The sequence below is a fragment of the Odontomachus brunneus genome, unplaced genomic scaffold, assembly GCF_010583005.1.
Source record: "Odontomachus brunneus isolate Ranch 3 - 2012 unplaced genomic scaffold, Obru_v1 Obru_scaffold_011, whole genome shotgun sequence".
Classification (NCBI taxonomy): domain Eukaryota; kingdom Metazoa; phylum Arthropoda; class Insecta; order Hymenoptera; family Formicidae; genus Odontomachus; species Odontomachus brunneus.
The window spans coordinates 530,074-549,542 of NW_022639461.1; the positions used below are offsets into that span (position 1 = coordinate 530,074).

General features: G+C 38.6%; 2 protein-coding genes and 1 long non-coding RNA gene across 20 annotated transcripts in view; 1 reads left to right on the forward strand and 2 right to left on the reverse strand.

Moving 5' to 3' along the window:
- The window catches only part of LOC116840694 (cAMP-specific 3',5'-cyclic phosphodiesterase), a 474,033-nt gene that overhangs the window by 406,949 nt on the left and 47,615 nt on the right, over positions 1-19,469 (forward strand). For all 15 annotated transcript variants that reach the window (XM_032807761.1, XM_032807763.1, XM_032807765.1 and 12 more), the window contains 3 exons: positions 1,748-1,849; positions 2,351-2,415; positions 4,349-4,461. In XM_032807761.1, the coding sequence (XP_032663652.1) occupies positions 1,748-1,849; positions 2,351-2,415; positions 4,349-4,461 (280 nt within the window). The remainder of the gene's footprint in view (positions 1-1,747; positions 1,850-2,350; positions 2,416-4,348; positions 4,462-19,469) is intronic.
- LOC116840700 lies at positions 6,834-16,693 on the reverse strand. 3 transcript variants are annotated; one of them, XR_004377400.1, is made up of 4 exons: positions 16,409-16,693; positions 12,503-12,763; positions 11,502-12,067; positions 6,834-9,763 (listed from the first exon to the last, which is right to left on the reverse strand). It is a non-coding gene; the product is annotated as an uncharacterized LOC116840700 (long non-coding RNA). The 3 variants fall into 3 exon arrangements; XR_004377398.1 differs by having other exon boundaries at positions 6,834-8,795; positions 9,523-12,067; XR_004377397.1 differs by having other exon boundaries at positions 6,834-12,067.
- Positions 18,387-19,469, reverse strand: part of LOC116840699 — a 1,790-nt gene continuing 707 nt past the window's right edge. The window contains exon 2 of one of the 2 annotated variants that reach the window (XM_032807775.1): positions 18,387-19,006. In XM_032807775.1, coding sequence (XP_032663666.1) covers positions 18,708-19,006 — 299 coding nt within the window. In that variant the 3' untranslated portion in view covers positions 18,387-18,707. Of the gene's footprint in view, positions 19,010-19,469 lie in introns of both variants that reach the window. The other variant, XM_032807774.1, reaches the window with a different exon arrangement.

Below are 19,469 nucleotides of genomic sequence, written 5' to 3' on the forward strand. Positions count from 1 at the left end.
TATATATATATATATATATATATATATATATATATATATATATATATATATATATATATATATGTGTGTGTGTGTGTGTTTCTGATAAATATTAAGAAAAAACTGAGAAAAAACTTGAAATTTATTTGTGCACTGAGAGAAAAAATAAATGATTTAACTAAACTTATAATTAGTTTTGGCCCATATTTTATTCACTACACTGCAATAACGTGGTAACGACTGATGAGCCATGTGCATTAACGATTCAAGAGCATTTCACGTGCGTCGTCGGTGTGAATCGTAGGCGTAATTTCATTATTTTTTTGATAACGCGAAAATGGTAATATGCACATAAAATTGTTATCACTAAATATATACTAAAATTTAATAAAGAAATAATTTGTTTAATTATAATTTATAGTAATTATTTCTCTATATGATTATAGTTACAAATACCAAACTTTTTTTTCAGTACACAATTCTCTTATCGTTACAGTTAATAATTGTTGCTTGAGTTGAGAGGAGAAGCCGAAGAATTTTATCAGATACACATATACGCCTACGATTCACACCGACGACACACGTGAAATGCTCTTGAATCGTTAATGCACACGGCTCATCAGTCGTTACCACGTTATTGCAATGTAGTGAAAGTTAAAAAAATCGAATTCCGCCGTGAACTGTGTAGAGAGATCGTGTCGCTCGGCCAACGGACGCGCGCGATAGTTAGACTTGGGCAGGGTGTGAGATCGAGAACGCATCGCTTGACATAGGGACAAATGGCAAACGAGTCGGGAGAAGTGGCCCGGATATTCCGGAGCCGGCTTTCGAATGCTCGTGGGAACGGAAGAGCGGGCAAAATGCGACGCGACGCGATAAGTCGACGTGACACATGGCGACCGTTACGGATGTCAGTTTGAATAAAACTCCCGAGGCCTTAGATAAACGCGATATTCTTTGGCATCGAGGCGATATAATAAAGAGGACGTTATTTTGCATACGATCGCGCGGGCGATAGCGATAAAGCGGAAATTGAAGCGCAGGGGTGGCAACATTGCCGTCGTGGCTCGAGTCATTACATCATTCTTCGTAGTATACCGCTCGGATAATATGTTTTCTCGTTACGTCGCGTAGAAAAAGGATTCGCGTAGAAAGAGCTCGTTCACAATGTCGAGCTCGCAAGAAACGACGCGTGCGAGAAACCACGAGTGATGTCTCTGAATAAGCGGCTAGCTCCGCGCGCGTTCACTTGTGACTCGTCTTTTATCTCTGAAGTATCGATGAGTGCAGTGTATCGTGTGTCACAGCGCAATGTGACGTAAAACAGCATATTAGTCCTCAACGTAAAAAAACATAAAGGTTTACTGAATTAGAGTAATTTTTTTCTTCACATTCGAGACTGCCAGATTTCGTGCGCGTGTGTGCATGCGTGTGTGTATGTATACTGTGGAGTCGTTTGATCTTTTTTTAATATACAACATTCTTTGTGTGTTCACGGCGAAATGCGTCAAGAGCGTACGAGTGTGTTTGTGTGTATGTCTATACATATTTTATGTGTAAGTGTGTGTGAGCGAATAAACAGAATGGGAGTTACACATTAGTAATGTTATATCGTGCTGTCACGCCTGCATGCAGCTTACAGAAGGCAAAGTAAACGCTGGTTTTTTTGACGAAAGTTTCGTAGCTCAGCCGTTGTCCCTTGCCCTTCCGATTATGCGCGACTGGAGCGAGACGTCGATGACTAAATATGCCTCTTTTTCGTTTACAGCCATGGCGAGGACCTCATCGTTACACCCTTCGCACAGATTCTTGCTTCTCTGCGCTCGGTCAGGAACAATTTCCTGTCGCTCACGAATGTGCCGACGAACAAGTGAGTAGATTCACGTCTTCCTCTCGATTGACATTAGGCTAGAACACATTGTTGATATACCCTTGGTCATTGACATCTTAGAAAAACCTAATTTTTCTCGCGTTTTTGTAATCATAGAATGCAAACAAGCAACTTAACTGCTGGTTACATGAAAAAGCAGGTTTTTTTTAGAATACCAATAACTAAGGGAGATATCAATAATTGTGTGGTTTACCCTGTTACATATACTTTGAAAAAAAATAGTAAACCTCACAAAAAATTATGGTTATTTTCGGCGCCAGTTATATAATCTTCTTATTGTTATAGAAAAATAGTAGTAGCAATAAATGTGAAGTTATTATCAGTGACACACGTTAATAAGATTTACCGCAAAAATGATTTTTCTGATTATAATTATCTTACTATCTGATTATAATGAAAAATGGCAAACATTCTTATCTCAATGTATACATAGTATTTCTTAACTTGATATCTAATTGATTTTCGACTTGTTTCTTGCAGGTCGCGAAGGAGTAGCGGCCAACAGGGCAGCAGTACGCCACAGCCGCGGATTTTGGCGCCAGGAGGTAAAAATTTAAAATTACATCATTATTACGTCATTATTATGACATTATATATATTACATCGCGCTATGTGAGAGTGAATGGTGTACTTTCGTTGTTGTCGCTTCAGACGGACCTCTCAATAAGTGTTTGCTCACGATGAGAGAAAAATGATCAATCTGACTAAAATTATTTTTAGCTCCAATCATACTTTTCAGTTGCTTTAACACGTAAATGTCAGTAGTAAAATGCATTTAAGGTTGTTATAAACTAACACACACTATAGTAAAAAATTAAATTTAATTTAATTTAATTTAAAAAATTGACCATAATTTACAGTAATTATTTCTCTTCTGTAATTATAGTCACAAGTAGTATAGAACGTTTTTTCTCAATGCAGAATCCCATTTCGAACGCATATTGTCGGCGATTGCAGTTCATTTCGCAGGGACAAGGGATTTAATACGCTTTAGTTGACTATTTGTCAGGCGAGCTTAATCACCGGCAAAGGAGGTTTCTATGCATTTTTATTCGCGTCGTTTATCGTTCATGCGCGCAGCCAAACGTGTAGCCGCGGCTGTTTATTGCTTACCATCGCATTTGAATAATTTTCGTTCCTCTATTCGGGGATTTCCCTCGCAAAACACGCGCGAACCTCCAAACCCTCCGATGGGGTATCCTCATTCCCGCCATCTCATCAAAGTTGTACCAACTTCGCTTCGTCGCGTTTCGCGTCGACTTTCTTTGTGGCGGCAATTTTACATCTAGGTCACGTTCTTTCGCTAAAGAACGCATTTATTATTACGACCTTCGGGACACACGCGCGCCCAGCTGTTTTCCTCGAATTTCGTGCTTTTTGAGATTGTTGCGTTGGCCCCGAGGGCTTCATGATTCTTTTATCGAGCGCAGTTTAAAATTTTAGACGTTCTAAAGACCTGACAATAACATTGTGAGTGTATGTGTGTGAGTGACCTCAAACAATGAGAGATAAAATATTAAAAGATCAATTCGAAATTTCACGGTCAGGTGAAAGCCAATTTTCCACGACGAGAATATTTGATGCGTGGTCGTTTGTACATTGAGAGAAAAGACTGGTAACTATAACAAACTGCATTTAGTTACAGAAATTCATTGAATCCTTAGTAACTAATGTTAAATATGATAATAATTACCAAATATTTAATAGATCGGGAGTATGACGTAATTGCATTCACAGTAACATCAATTAAATAATTTAGTAATAGTTACTTAATGTTAAATATTTAATATGAAATATATTACAGTTATGAACAGATATTTTATAATTGTTATGAAATCGTTATATCCCATATAATAAAAAATTCAGTAGGTACGAGTTTTATTTTGTTATCAGTATAAGTATGTTTTGTTGCAGCACAACGAAAAATTCATTCATTTGCAGCTATTACATCGTTTCAATATCTATTATAATATTATAGATAGTTGTTTGAACCTATCAAAAATTTTGTAACTATTACAAAATCGCTTATTTTGCTCAACTAATCAATAAGTTTTATTTACCAAATATATTCTGGAAGCAAATAAATTTTACTTCTGTCAAATAAATAATTTATTTTACAGAACTAAATTAATTAATAAGTATTGCCATAGCTTTGGCTCGCTATATTTACGTCTATCATTTAGTAATAGTAATCAAATTTTGATAATATTTACTAAATTTTTCTCTCAGTGTAACGTTGCTTTTTTCCTATAAACATCGTTTACAATGTCTCTTGAAGGTTTCTACCGAATTTTAGATGACTTTATAGGAGAATAAATAATGTAGAGTTCAGGATGTCCTTTTGATCTCGAAGAGCGTGGCAAGTTTGGCCGAAAGCCGTTCTCAGTTCGGACGAAACCTTTTCACGTTGATTTATTGCTCGGCGGCGCGCAAATGTGCTTTTATAGTATTAAATTTGCTTTTCCTCCTGTTTTTCAGAGGAGCCCTTCATGAAGCTGGCTGTGGAAACAATAGAAGAGCTAGACTGGTGCTTGGATCAGTTGGAGACCATTCAGACGCATCGATCCGTGTCCGACATGGCATCTCTGAAGGTACGATCTTATCCGCTTATATTTCCCTCCTTCACCCTTTTCCCTTTCTCTTTCTCTCACGCCTTGTTCTATCTTTCTCTCTATCCCTTGGTCAACGCGTTTTCTGAATTCGATTTCTCGTGTATTTTGCGAGTCTCAAAGAGAGACTCTCTGCCTCGCGTTGTATTCGCGCCCACACGAGATGTCCCGAGCGGGATCTGTCAGACTTTCGTTATACAAATAATTTTAAGCAGCAGAAGCCGTGCAAACGCGAATCCAATTCGCTACGGTCGCGGCACACTCCGAGCAAATTTCACATATCCTGGAGTAAATTCCCCGCGGAGGGTCGGCACAATAGCACGGGATGTAAAAAGAAAAGCGTACCGGATAGACGAGACGTAAATTAAAAGAGCTCTCGTCGGATTTCCGAGCTTTTCTTGTTTTTCGAGGATTTCGAAAAAGCCGTCACTTTCTTTCCGCGATCATCCGGGTGACGCACTTCTCAAATCCGACGCGTTCTTCCAGGAATGTCTCGTCCCGATAAATGCTTCCATTTCACACATTTGTTCCGCGTTATTGAGTCACCGTTAAAATTAATTATTACACGCCGGTGATTCGACATACATACAAGAAGGAGCGAATTTGCGTCATTGCGCGATTGCGCATTTCTTGCTTCTGCTTCGTTCGCGACGGTAATTAACGACGCCGATAATGTCGGCTCATTGTACGAGGATGCGTCGACGACATGTTGCGAATAAATCGAGCGTCACGCGCGCACCAGCGATTCAATTGCCCATCTTCACCCGCGCGTTACGATAGACAGGACGAAATCCACCCTCGGTTTGCGCGTGAACCCATCGCACGGGCTTGAGCCCAGCACGAGATGTATCGACGGCACCCTATTATTCGATTACACGACAGACTACCGTGTGCTGCTACGTGCGGGAACTACGCAATCGCTGAGATCGCACCACAACTCGTAAGCGGGATGATCCGTCTCTCTCTCGGGAATGGCTCGCAGTTCAAATATTACCCTTGAAATCGCCAAAGACATAACAAAATACCGCAATTATAGCGCTACTTTGGCTTCATGAATATGCCGTACGTACTAATGGCGTTTTTAACAGATCGAACCGAATCAGAATGCTCTGATCAAATCGGTAATGTTGATTGTAAGTGTGCTCTGTGTGCACTAACCAATGCCATATTAGTTCCAAATGCTAGAGCACTGAGTATATATTGCGGTACACTGAAAAAGAAATGTTTCATATTTGTAATTATAATTATATAGAGAAATAATTACTCTCTAAATTGGGTCTAAACCATATTTTGTGATTATCAATACGAAGATAGTAACATTTATATAATTTTATTATTATATTATTATATCATTATATTATTTTATTATTATCATTAAAATTGTAGTAGGATTGACTAAGAAATAGTTGTCTTGACCATAATTTATAGTAATTATTTCTCTGTATGATTACAACCTATACAAACATTTTTCTCTCAGTGTACTTCATTGTATCCAGTGACTTTAATTATCCGGGCACAAAGGTGCGATGACCGTGCGCAACGTCAGAAAGAAACAATCCGTTTAAACGCGTTTAAACGCGTTAAACAGTATTGGCGTTTATTCGCGTTTATTCGCGCCGCCAGTAAATGGCCACTTATCGTTCGGACAGGGACGAGATCGTTCCTGGATGACGTTCGGCATCGTCCCGCGTAGCCCGGCGCAATTTCCGCGCGGCTCGTTAATCGCCCGCGTCGTTCCGGCCGCGGAATTTCCAATTTCCACGGACGTGTCGGCAACGTCAAAAGCGCGAAAACAGAATCGCTCGAGCGTCACAATCCACTCCTGCGCGGTTCAAGCCGTGACGACAGCGGAGGGAAAATTGCGATTTTATATTCTGCGGCTAATCAACGTGGCCGTAAGAGGCAGTAGTTGTCGGAGAACCGGCGAGCGCGATATTTATTTTGTTGCCCCGATCGATTTTTTGTTAAAAAAAGACCTCGCCCCCTGGGGCCGTTTCACAGAAAAACGAAATCTCGTTCTTCACGCGGAACGTTCTTCAGCTAATTAAGATAAGTGCTGAAGGGCAAACAAGAGCTTGCACGTTGATTGTTGGCGCGCAAAAGGAAGTTAATGTACTCGCGATGTCTGATTAACAATATGAAATTAAGCGAAACGCGTGTAAATCAAACGTACGTTTCGTACTGTAATTAGAGATTCTTTTAAATGGTTACTCACAATAATAATACAAGTCCAAGGATTGCTTGTTCTTTCTTTTTTGTCGGTTATTCTGACATTTATCTTGACTTCAATATCGCTGCAAATATTTTGCGTGTGTATATATGTGTGTGTATGATTGTTGAAAAGGATCCAATTACAAAGGAGACTGAAAATACGCATGTTTAGTTTAAATATATTTTGTTCCATTTTACATTGTTAGTCAGACATTATATGGAGAGAATTTTGTAGTAAAAATTATTATAAAATTTTCTAACCGAGAAATAGACAAACATTCTGCAGTAATTTATTATCCTTTCGTTTTTCATATACGGAAAAAATATTGTAGAAAAAATCATGATATTTTTGTAATCTTGAATCATACACAGAATTATGATAAAATTTACCACATATTTGTTTAAAAATGTTATGCGCGTTTGACTTTTTACCACAAAATTATTAACTAACTAAGTAATAACTTGTTGTTTTTTATATCTTATACTAGGTGGATTGTCAAATTTATTATTTCTACGATAATTTATACCACAATTTCCGTATGTGTCCTAGTTTTGCAAAAAACACTGTAAAAAGAGATATAATTTTAACGTAATTTTCACTAAAATATTTTCTCCGCGCACGTGCTATTTATATCTCAGGAATTCTGAAATATGCTATTAAAAAATATGCTCCTGACGCAATTTATCATGTTATTATTAGCAAAGCAGATGATCTGTTCCTGCACTACTAAAGACATGATAAATCGAAGAGAATTTTTATGAAAAAAAATCATTATTTTGTAAAATTTTTTTGTTTATCCACCGCACAAACTGATGGTGGCACGCGAACGTGAATATTTCTCCGCGCGCTCGAAATATTTATTGCGCGTTTCGATGTGCTCCAATAATGCGCTTATAAATTTTTACGTCCCGCGCAGAGATCTGACAGTGTGAGCGAATGTTGCTCTGATATTTTGCTTTGATCATGCGGCCTGTTTCTTCGAGATTTCATCGTTAAGCGGCGCCCGTCAAACTTGAGCGCGGCAATTAAGTTTCTACTCAGGGGATAGTTGGCGAAAATGTCGGCTATTGACATTCCAATCGGCGAATGCACTGCACTCGCTGTTCGCTCCGCGAAATCCGTCACCCACCTCTCTGCGTGATTTTACTTTCTCCAGGCTACTTCTTCTTTTACGCAATTTTACTTTCTCTAAGCGGCGCGCTGAATGGCGAACGCGTTTTTTTCGTCCTCATTTTTTAATTCAGCGACGCGCCACGTGTAGCTCCGCGTGGGTGTTCAATTAACTCGGATACTTTTCGCGTTGTTTACCATCAGGAGAAAATTGAAACAAAAATGCGAGAGATCAGATAAATTCGTGGGAACAGCCACGTGATAATAATAATCCAACCAAATTTGTAGCCGTTTCCTAAAACAGATTTTCTCGTTGAAGAACGTTGTTTGAACGTTCGCGAGTCTGAAATTGCAGTGCAGTTAAAAATACATGGAGAAAATGCTAAGGATATTATTTGCCTAAATATGATTGCCGTAACGAAATATTAATGTTAATGTTATGTTTCGCCCACGCACATACTTAAGGAAATGTTTTGCTGGCCCATATAGAATTCTAATGTCAATTTAATTCTAAATGTCAATTAAGATTTATCGCTGTTTTTTGTATTTGGAAATCAGTATAGAAAAGATATAGATTGTCATAGAGAAAATTGTCTGTGAGACGTAGAATTTGCGGCAACAGCATTTTAACAATATCTGCGAGCAAATTTATGAATGGATGTGAGGATTATATATTCGTTTGTCTCTCGTCGCTAGTCTCTTTCTTGTCTACAACAATATTATTCTTATTAAGCTAAAAGCTGACCTTTAATGTCATATTTATATAACTTGAAATCACGTAAATTTTCTCTCTATATATTATAGAACACGTGGGTGTAGCATCCCTAACAGTTTTTCCCGCGCATAAACGGAAAACTGATTTTTTCTTGAAATCGCTATCCTCCTCGGCGACGAGGAAATTACTCCGATGCTTTCCGCCGCTGGTCTCCTTAATCGCCACCTCGAGGCTAAGTAAATTTTCCATCGCTTTGTGCAGTTGTCGTGGCTTCTAAGGCTGAAAATATTAATGCGCAACTAGTTACCTGCAAAAATTCTTTAAAATCCTTTGTCGAGATGAATTCACGCAAAATCAAGTGAATATTCACTCATATTGCGTGAAGCACGCTTTGAAATATTTTTAATATTATTATATTTATAACATAAATACTAAAATACGTAATACTAAAATGCGAGAGAGATTTCTCTTTGTAATTATTCGCGTCATATATATAACATAAAAACGCAGTAACCATTTAAAGATTTGTAAAAATGAAAAGAGAGAAATGTGTGTGTGTGTGTGTGTGTGTGTGTGTGTGTGTGTTAAATATTGCCTTGGGTATAATTCTGATTTCTCAAATGTTTTTTCGTGGAATTCTATTTTAAATTCTGTCGCGACTTGTTCAAAGTGAACTTTATAAATTGAATTAAAGACGACTCTTGAAACGCGGGAAACTGCATCGCGAAATAACGTCGATCCGATAAGAGTGACACAATTTTTCTAAATTCGCGCAGTCGCGTGAAATAATTTGATCTCGAATGTAGCGTTCGGTCGCGCTTCTCTTATTGCTCGTTCCTATCATCGGACGTCATAGCTTTCTCGAATTCGCTCGAAAGCGTGTCCGTGTAGAGACAGAGAAGATGCAGGAAAGCGCCTTTGCTTTTTCGTACGTCGCCGCCATCGTCGCGACGCGTTTCTCTTTCTACACTACGCGCGGACTTAAATATTTCATGCTTATTCTCACCTCATAAATTATTCATTTCCGTAAACGTCGAACGAGCGAAATACTTGCCATGCTTTTCAACTGTTACATATCGGCCCTCACGTTCGCCAAGTCGACATAACGCCGGCGACGCGACAGATCCGTACTTTCTTTCTGCTGACAAAAGAAACGTCATCGCGTTTGTCGCGTGCGCGTGTGACGCGCATAAGGACGCTGTCGGTGTTCCTTGTTCGTCGAATTGACGTCGACGTAAATGTGCACTCTGAAAGCAAAATGGCACGTGCGTCAGTTCGGTGAAAGAAAAGACGAGTCTAGACGCGTTTATAAATTAGGGCGATCCTTATCGGCAGCTCACAGCCTCGTTCTTCTCCTGTCGTCGATTATTTGAAATTGAGATTAACCGCAAAAGGTGAGCCGTCAAGTAAAATTGTCGCAACGCGACTCATTTTCCTTTCTTTTGCGTAAATTTTCCTCATGTCTGCCTGTGAATATTTTATTGTTCGATGAGAAAGAAACGAGAATAATTCTTTAATATATCATGACATCAAATGCGTTCTCGATCGAGACGCATTATTAACGAACATATATTATTGACGGTATACACTGTAGAATATATTGTGGTAGACTCTGGAATATTGTTTCAAACGAGTTTCTTCGGACGTTTATTTTCAGTACTGTGAGAGAAAAAGTTTTGCTAATCTAACAAAGTGCCAGTAATAAATGGCTTGTTGATATGAGACAGCAAATCACCTCGTAAGAACAAATCTATTATTTTCAATTTGCTGTTCCAGAAACGATACTTCTGTACACGGAGAAAAGTGCTATATCCATATATTCTGTAGTCAGAGAGAAAATTTATGTGATTTCAAGTGAAATAGATATGGCATTAAAAGTTTTTGTCGTTGCATATTCATCTAACGTTCCTTCCGTTCGCATTGTGTCACGAAAATTTCCAAAGCGCGTTCTCGGATTATTCATTGCGACATATTCGCTGAAACCTCGTGGATTCTGGCGCGAGGTGGGAGCCCCGTATCGCGGGTACCGATTACACATTCGCTTGACTCACTTCAGCCAATTAATCAGCCGAAGATCTTTCGCAGAAGCAAATAATCGCTATCACAATTGCTATTTCCTCCTAGCATTTCCGCATTTGCGTTTCGTTCGTCAACTAAAGCCCGTATTGCGCTACACCGTTAAAAGTTTTGTACTAAAATTTGGACACATGTCGCAATTTGTCTACTCTAATTTTTCCATTAATTTGACACAAAGCAAGTATGTAGACAAATAATCCATATACTTTACGTGTAAAATATGTCATCAAGAATTTTTTCTTTCTCGTAACAATATTTACACATAAATTGTGTCATTTTAACACTTAGATGCGGTAAACTCAACTAATAGTAGTTAAAATAACACAACGACATTCAATACATTAAATTAACATAAAACTTTTCACGTGAGTCGATTTCAACACAGATATCTTTTATCGTGCAGCGATTGGCGGCTGCGTCTGCGTTTACAATTATCTCTTGATCGATTGGAAAAGAACTGGAAAAGAGATCACGATCCGCGATTCTCGCTTAGCCGTCCTTTGGTTTTGCATAATCGTAATATAATTATTAATATGATATGGGCTTAATGAGGCTCATGTGACGTGGCGCCGGCATTTTCACAAAAAGTGATGTGTCATCTCTTATACGTTCTACACGTCACGTGCAGAATCCGCGAGGTAAAAACGCGTGGGAGTAGAGCCGAGGGAAAGGCTATTCCAATCGAGGCGATGCGAAACGAGCTGCGGTGAGAGTTGAATATTCATTACTGAATTATCGATTTGCAAAATGGAGCGATCTGCAAAATAGCTACTATAATATATTGCCCATCGTCGTGGAAGAATAAGCGAACTTTCGCATGGTCTGTTGGCGATAAAACCAATATAACTCGTAGAAAGCACCTTCACGATATGCACCTTCAAGGTATACACGTAGTGTGCACCTACGCACCTGTTCGCGTTCTTTTCCAAGATAAAAGGTCATGTCTCTCGCTGACAAATCGCCTTGACCTGGCTTCGTGAGGAATTAGAGCTCGCGCTTTTTCTCTCTGTTTCACAGGGAAAAAGAAATATGGTTGGATTAACTAGATACCTAGTGATTTGATTTTTGTAACTTTAATTGGGATTCTAGTTCGTTCATATTCTACCAGATATTTAGTTAACCTACGAGCAAAAAACGAGACGAGCAAAAAATTGTTAACTAACATGATAATCCTCGCGAAATCCCACGTGTCTTCCTGAATAAACTCGCCAAAGTCGTTCCTCCGACATAATTCTTTCAGAGGCGCACACGATAAGTCGAATAAAACGCCGCGATTCTGATTTATTATCTGGTAGACGCGTGACCGAATTATTGAGACTGCACGTTGATTATATCGTGATAGCTGATTTCTCGGGTGCGACGCGCTCGTGCGTAAGTCCATTGATTCCGTGACAGTGCCGCTGACAGGATTACTTCAGCCGGAATTTATTCTATTGTGTGTGAATGGTAGAATCATCCCCGTTGTGGGCCTGCAACTGAACATCAGAAAAATCAAACAATATTCCCTGGCATTGTTCTTAATATCGCGACGTGATTATCCGAAGATGAAATGTCTATTACGTTAGTAATTGTCCGTGTGCCACTTCTCAAATTAGCGTTACTTCTCAAATTAGAGATGAATAAAATTAGAGGTTTCTGTGAAATAAACTTTATATCTCACGAGTAAATTTTCAAATATTTTTTTCTGAGTGTAAGAGGAGTTGATATATGTGAAATAAAATTAATTTCTGTACAATAAAGTTGACCTCCGGGTATGTAAACTTTATATCTCACGAATAAAGTTTCAAGTATTTTTTCTCAGTGTATTTTTGAGGATACACCACGATTCAAAGAGATAATTAGCGATACTCGGAGTCGCGATATTCGTCGGGATTGCCGACATTCGAAAACCTCGACGTCGATTCACTTACCCGTCCCAACGCCATTCCGCATTCACATGTCACACCTAAATGCATTCGGCATGCCCGTACGCCGGTTTATTTGTATGTATTCGGTGTAGTGTAGTGCGCACGCTTTGTTTTTGCTCTCGGCACATGTCACACCTTTGACCTATCGGTGAAAATGCATGACCGCTTCCGACCAGTCGAAAAGTAGATACGCTCTCATTGATGTCACGCTGTATTCTCTGATATCGTCATCCCCTAGATCAAGTTCGGCAAACTTTGGCGGTTCTAGAAATCATCACGATGCGTGTAATCGTAACAATCCTATTGAATAGCGCTCATGGTAGAATTATTTGTAGTTTAATGGGGGCTATAACGCACTTCAAGCTGGCAACTGAAAGTAACAGTATATTACGTTTTATCGCACTACAGACTGACTCAACTGCGCGCTCGTTCGAATGCCTCTTACGCAATTCTTTCTGAATTCGAATCGCACCACGTAGAATGAAGCTCTCCTCTTCCCATGTGAATAAGAAATAACGTTCGTACGCCGATTCAAGGGACATGCCCTTGTGAGCGTCGCTCGCTCTTCGAAGAAAATCGATACTTTGAATTAATTGACCTACATCGACGCCGAGGATTCGTGACCTCATCATCAAGCTCGATGCGAATACACCGATCGGCACATACATACACTGAATACAAGGAAAAAATACTTGAAAATTTATTTGTGGGACAAAAGTTTATTTCATAGAAATTAACACACTTAGGAATACACTTTGTATCTCACAAATAAATTTTCAAATATTTTTCTCTCAAAAAAGCATTTTGTTGTCAAAACAAAAATCTGATCTATCGGGCCAAATAATTTGGTTGAAATGAGATCAGCCAAAATGTTGGTAAATGTAGCCAAAAAATTTTATTGTCGTTGTTTCGCTTTCTCAATAATACATCTCACTTGATATAAATAAAAAACATGCCAACTAAATACGTATGTATCAAATATTTTAGTTCCAAATACAAAAATAATTTTCTCAGTATGGATATACACTCTGATTGAGAGATGCTCCATTTCGTACGCATTTCATCCTCCACACTATATTTTTGTTATTTTATTTAGCAACTTTGCAACAGATATTCACCACGGAAAGCATTTTTAGTACATTATCCCGTGTGGCGTCCCGTCATTAAAATATCACCGTGTCGCAAAGCGTAAACGTTAAGGAAGAACCGGGAAATTTCCATCGGAGATCGAATGCGCGCGCGGCGCCCGACATTAAATATCCACCTTTCTCGTTTTCGAAACGCCCGCAGCAAACATTTACTCGCGTTTTCGCACTCAATTCTGTCCGCGGAACTTTTCACAAAGACCCCAGCCACGGCTTGTACCAATTAGCGTGACCAACCGGTCCATTGCGTAAATAGTCCGTTTTATTTGCTGTTTGACGCTCGAATCATTTTGCATCACGCAAAGAGATGCTCACTTGGAGAGAGAAAGAGAGAGGTTCGAATCACCTAAGTAGTTAACGAGAAGCTCTGTAGCGCACACAGCTGGATTTTCTTCCAGCTTAACGCCTGCCTTCTGTCGTATCTCGCTGCCGCGGAAACGCGTTTGTCTAAGGCTTATTCTACAGGCGATAATTCATAATTCGCAACGAGACCCTCGACGGGAATTCTATTTGTAGTGTTTTGCGTTGGCAAAAAGTCTCAATTCGTGTAATTGATCAGGTCAAAAATTCGCTGGAAAAAAACGATATCTTTGTTACCGCCACCAAGAACATTTGTCTGAACATTTGGCTGCATTAAAATTTGGTTGAGAAAAGTAAGAATAATTAATCGACTATAAAGATCCCGCAGGAATATTTTCTACACTGAGAGAAAAAAATATCTGAAAAATAAAAGTATTTATTTGGTGGAAATACTAATTACACGTTTACTTAAACGTTATTTAAATAGAAAATTTAAATTCTGTTATTTAAGAAGAATTTTAGAAGAAACAATTGCTTTCATGAAAAACTCGATTTTTTAAAAATGCTTATCTTTTTACTTGAAAAATATTTTATATAGTACAAGTGAATATGTTATCAGTGCTCATATCGAATAAATATATTTTATTTCTTAGATATTTTTTCTATCAGTGACAATCGAGGTTTCTTTTAGTCTTTGTACTGAAAAAATTCTTGAACATTTATTTGTGGGATATAAGGTTTATTTCTGTGGAATAAATTTAATTTTTGTAAAATGAAATTTATTTCTGTGAATAAACTGTATATTCTACAATTTAATTTTTTTTGCAACACTTTTTTTGGTGAAACAGGCTTATTCTGCAATTTTGTTTACGTTTGCGTTTATGTTTACATTATGTGTTATCATATAGATACATAATATTACATAAAGATACATAAATATAGATACATATAGATACATAAATTGCGCGACGACGTTTAACGATAACGATATTATCGTTGAGAATTATACAATAAGCACACGGGTAATAGCAAATTCAGTTACACGGAGAAAAAATACTTGAAAATTTATTTATGGAATATAAAGTTTATTTTTGTGAATAAGTTTTATACTGAACAACAAATAAATTTTTACGTATATATTTTTTTTCTGTATATATTCTAATTGACTTTGTACTTTGTACTTTCCTCGTATGTAATACATTTCAGTAAAGAGCATTCGAATTTTACAGACGCGATCAAACCGAAGAAACGTCTTTGCGATATCGCGATGTTGAAGCATGAATGATATTGTTTATCAAGAGTATCATGAGCGCAGAAAGGACAAGGTCAAGAGAAATCGATAGGCTCGATTAGAGCGTGCTCTGTCCGATTACGGAGTCTACGAACTGTGACTAAGCCGGATTTTTAAAGGAACCGCGGCGTCGAACAACGTTGATCGCAGATCGCGATGAGAGGATTCAATCACGACGCGCTATCACGCCCGGCCGTTTAACCTCTCCTCCGCAAGGTTCAAGGGACCTCGTGCTCCATGTATCGCTGAGCGTCACGTGTCACGAGCGTCGTGCGTGATCGTTGTCGCGCCCGCGTGTGTGTGTATCGTATAAATAAATCGTCAATTCCACCAAAATACTTTGACGCGTGGCGACGCCGCAATATCGTCGCGGCCTCAATGAGATGCTCAACGAAGTATCGCTCACATCGCGATATTTCTAGACGCTATCGAAAGGCGTTCTAATTGAGCTTGTCAGTTCTGTTTGGCCTTGTTTGCAGTATTTCTGGCTGTAAAGTTTTCTTTCTTCGTTTCTTCTTCGTTAATTGCCCGATAAGAATAGTCTAGTCGATTCTGAGAATCAAGTATTCGAAAAGTTTCTTTGAAATAGCTTACAGTATTTTTTTTTTTTTTTTTTGATATAACAAATATATACTTTAATTAAAAACACATTTTGATCAGGTCATTGTACTGTAAACTATATTGCTCCGCGCCATAAAGGACTTAACTATACTTTGCGGATTCCGATAAGAAGAGAGGACAAATAGTCACTCGCTAGTCTTACAAGCCAACTCTCTCTCAGCTGTTCTTCTCTGACTCTTCTCCTCACAGAGGTATCACAGGCACTTGAATTGAATAATAGTGTTTAAATGTTACATCTTTGCGTTAATTTTTAATAAAATCATTTGTGTTATGTAAATTTAACATAACATTTTTGCAGTGTGACATTACCATTACTTTAAAACGCTTAACGTTCATTTTCCTAACATTATTGTTTTTCGTGCCGAAATATTTATCGATCATTTAGCATCAATACCATTCTTTGCATCTTCTTCGCTTCAATAGCTGTTTCTGCTATTGTCAATTGCGATCACGAAAGAATCTTTCGCACAGTTCTCAAAACTCCGACGTCTTGATCCGCGCAATCGATCGAAGTCACGATATATTGACATTAGTTATATCTTTGATACGAACCTGATCAGATGCATGTGTAAACAGCCCGACGAGATATCTCGATGCGTCTTCAGGCTGCATGTGCATACAGCCACGAACTCTCGCGCGGAATTGAAAGATATCGTCGCGGCATATTTCGGTCGAACTATCGCTCTTGTTTGGCCGACGTCGGCAAACTCTTGTTTCTACGTACGCATGCATGCATACATGCATACATTTTCATATCATATCGCGTTTATGACTAGCGCATTTGTTTTTCTAGGATAAATGTTACCTAGCAGCGTATCACGCGTTATTACACGTGAGTTTGCGCGCGCGCGTTTTCGTTACAACTGCGAATTTACTAAACGGCATTTCAAGGTAGACCAGAGAGATAGTCACGTAACTACCGTGCTGATATGTAAACCGCAGATAATGGCCGGCGAATCGCGAGCCGTTTGTTATTCCTCCGCGAAGAACTATTTCGGCGAAAGCGCGCGTTAATTGCGCGTTTTCGCGAATAAATAAATTGCGATGCCGCAGTGCGTTCGACGATTATTCATTCGCGAAAAGTAACAGCACGAAACGACCGGCAATAAGTGGGATGATCGATAAACAATGCGCAATTAGCGCGGATATTCGGGGGACACTTGTGTCGGACGTTTCAGTTATAATTTACGATAACGCGTGCACCCCTAGCGAAGAAACGGTCGCGAATTAACGAGAAAATGAATCAATTAATCATCTAAATCCGATGCTTTACATTTACTTTCGAAGTAAAACAAACGATACGCGGGGTGAGTCGGTGTCGTAGTCGACTATTGCCGCCTGTGCTAGGATTCTGTAACTCGTTATTGGAGTTAACGACAGTTTCGTTGCGCAGCTTTTGTATATCGTAGAAAAGTTGCGCAACGATAACGAAACTGTCGTTAACTCCAATAACGAGTTATAGAATCCTAGCACTGGAATATTTCTCGAAGCGAGAAACAAAAGGTCTGTTCTTTCGCTCTGCACTGCTGCACTGGTGCAACAAGTTAAAGTAAGACAAATATATATCTTTTTCACTCTTACTTATTGCACCAGTGCAGTAGTGCAGAGCGAAAGAATAGTGTTGACCTTAAGTTCCTCGAAGTTACTTATTGTTAGAAGAGAAAAGAGCGTCCTGCGGCGATGATGCTTCTTTTTTCTAAGTAGAGCAACTTTGAAGATATTTAAAGATCATCCTTGTTTTTTTCGCTTTGAAGATATTTCAGGTGGCAATAGTTACTGACTTACTCAGTGTACATTTATATTCACCCAAAACATGCTAACCCCGAGTTTCGCGGAACGACGACACACTGCTGCTGAATAATACATACATTCTTACGCGACGTGACGGGGCTTACACACAACCTCAGTTTGTGCCGAATTTCACCAGTTATTCGCAGAGGGGGAGCTCTTTCGTCTTGTTTTATACCGCCGAGATTTACCTTCCTTCTGATCATTATAGAGATTCGCTAAACGTCCTCCGAGGGAGGAGACTCGCGGTGCGCTGGTCCGATCAGCAAGAAGTTCCGTCGTCTCTGCTGAGTTCTTTTGTATAATTGCAAATCACCTCCTTTTACACTGAGAGCAGAACATAGTTGAACTAAAATCGTAGTTATTTTTGGCCTTAACCGTATTTTTTATAGCGAAATGATAGTAGTAACATGCGTACAAGATTATATCATCACTGATCTTATAGTAGAATTTAATTAAAAGAAATGGTTTTCTTCACTATAATTTTATACGATGCATTTATTACGGTATATTTTATAATATTATGCTAAATTTGTTATATATAGTACATTATATATAGTACATTATGTATATATAGTAGTAGTATATTTATACAGTAACACACACAATATTTCTCTCTGCATGATTGTTGTGCGATTACAAATACCAAACATTCTTTTTATGCATGGCGACGAACGAGTTGCGCATTCGACGTGTTTTACCGCGAAATATTGTTTCGTTACAATTCAGTAGTCTCATTTCATTTATTCAGCACTTCAAGATTATTTATTCAGCCGTTTGCACCCGAGCGCGACGCACATTTTTACAAACAAAAATATAGGTTGCGCGTATACACTTCTGAAATGCGGTATTCCGTGAAATATATTCCGCTCGGTGCACACGTGTCGCTCCACGGCATTTTCTCATCATGCTTTTCATTGTTACAATTAGTCGATAACGCTCTTCTAGGTACTCAAAATGTATGCGGCGATGCACAACTCGCCACACCGTTTGTTACACCACATACACGCGCTATGTTGGAATCCGTCACACGTCGCTGATGGATCGCCGCGTTTGGATAATATTAGTACGTTAAATAACGAAGTGATCCGAAAATCGGCATGAATAAGGGAAAGTATATCTTCATCAAATCGTCGAGAAGTGCTAACCCTTTGGCCATTGGATAAATATAGTCCATATAGTTGAAATTTGACATGGGCATGTATATTTTGATTACGTTGACACACGCTTCTATAACAGGCCATGTAACTTTCGTACTCCTTACGCAGTTTATTATCTTGATAAGTTCCTGTATCACTTGTTTTGTTTTATTATTGTCAATTTCATCGGGCATATTTTCGAGACTGGTATCGTTTATGCTTGCTGCTGAAAAAGAAAACGGAAAAGCATTAAGACTGTGTCGATTATGTACGATCGAATATTTCAATTGACACAACAACACAACAATAAGTGCTTGTCCCATTTGTGTATCACGTTTTTCATTCTGACTTCGGACATCTTTCCGACGCGAATTCGCAAGGCTCGTAACGCAAGCCTATTTCTCTCCTGTTGAAACGAATAAAAATCATTTTGTGACGCGACATCGTGTCTTATATTGTTTACACGCAATAATAGTTTACGGCAGTGTGGACTTGTATTACTCTAATAAGAAAGAGATATATTAACGAAAGGAACGAAGGAGAGGGAAGACTTTCTCGAGAAGCGCGTTACACTTAGAGAAGTTACATTTACAGAGAAAGAACTACTTAAAAATTCACTTGTGGAGTATATATATATATATATATATATATATATATATATATATATATATATATATATATATATA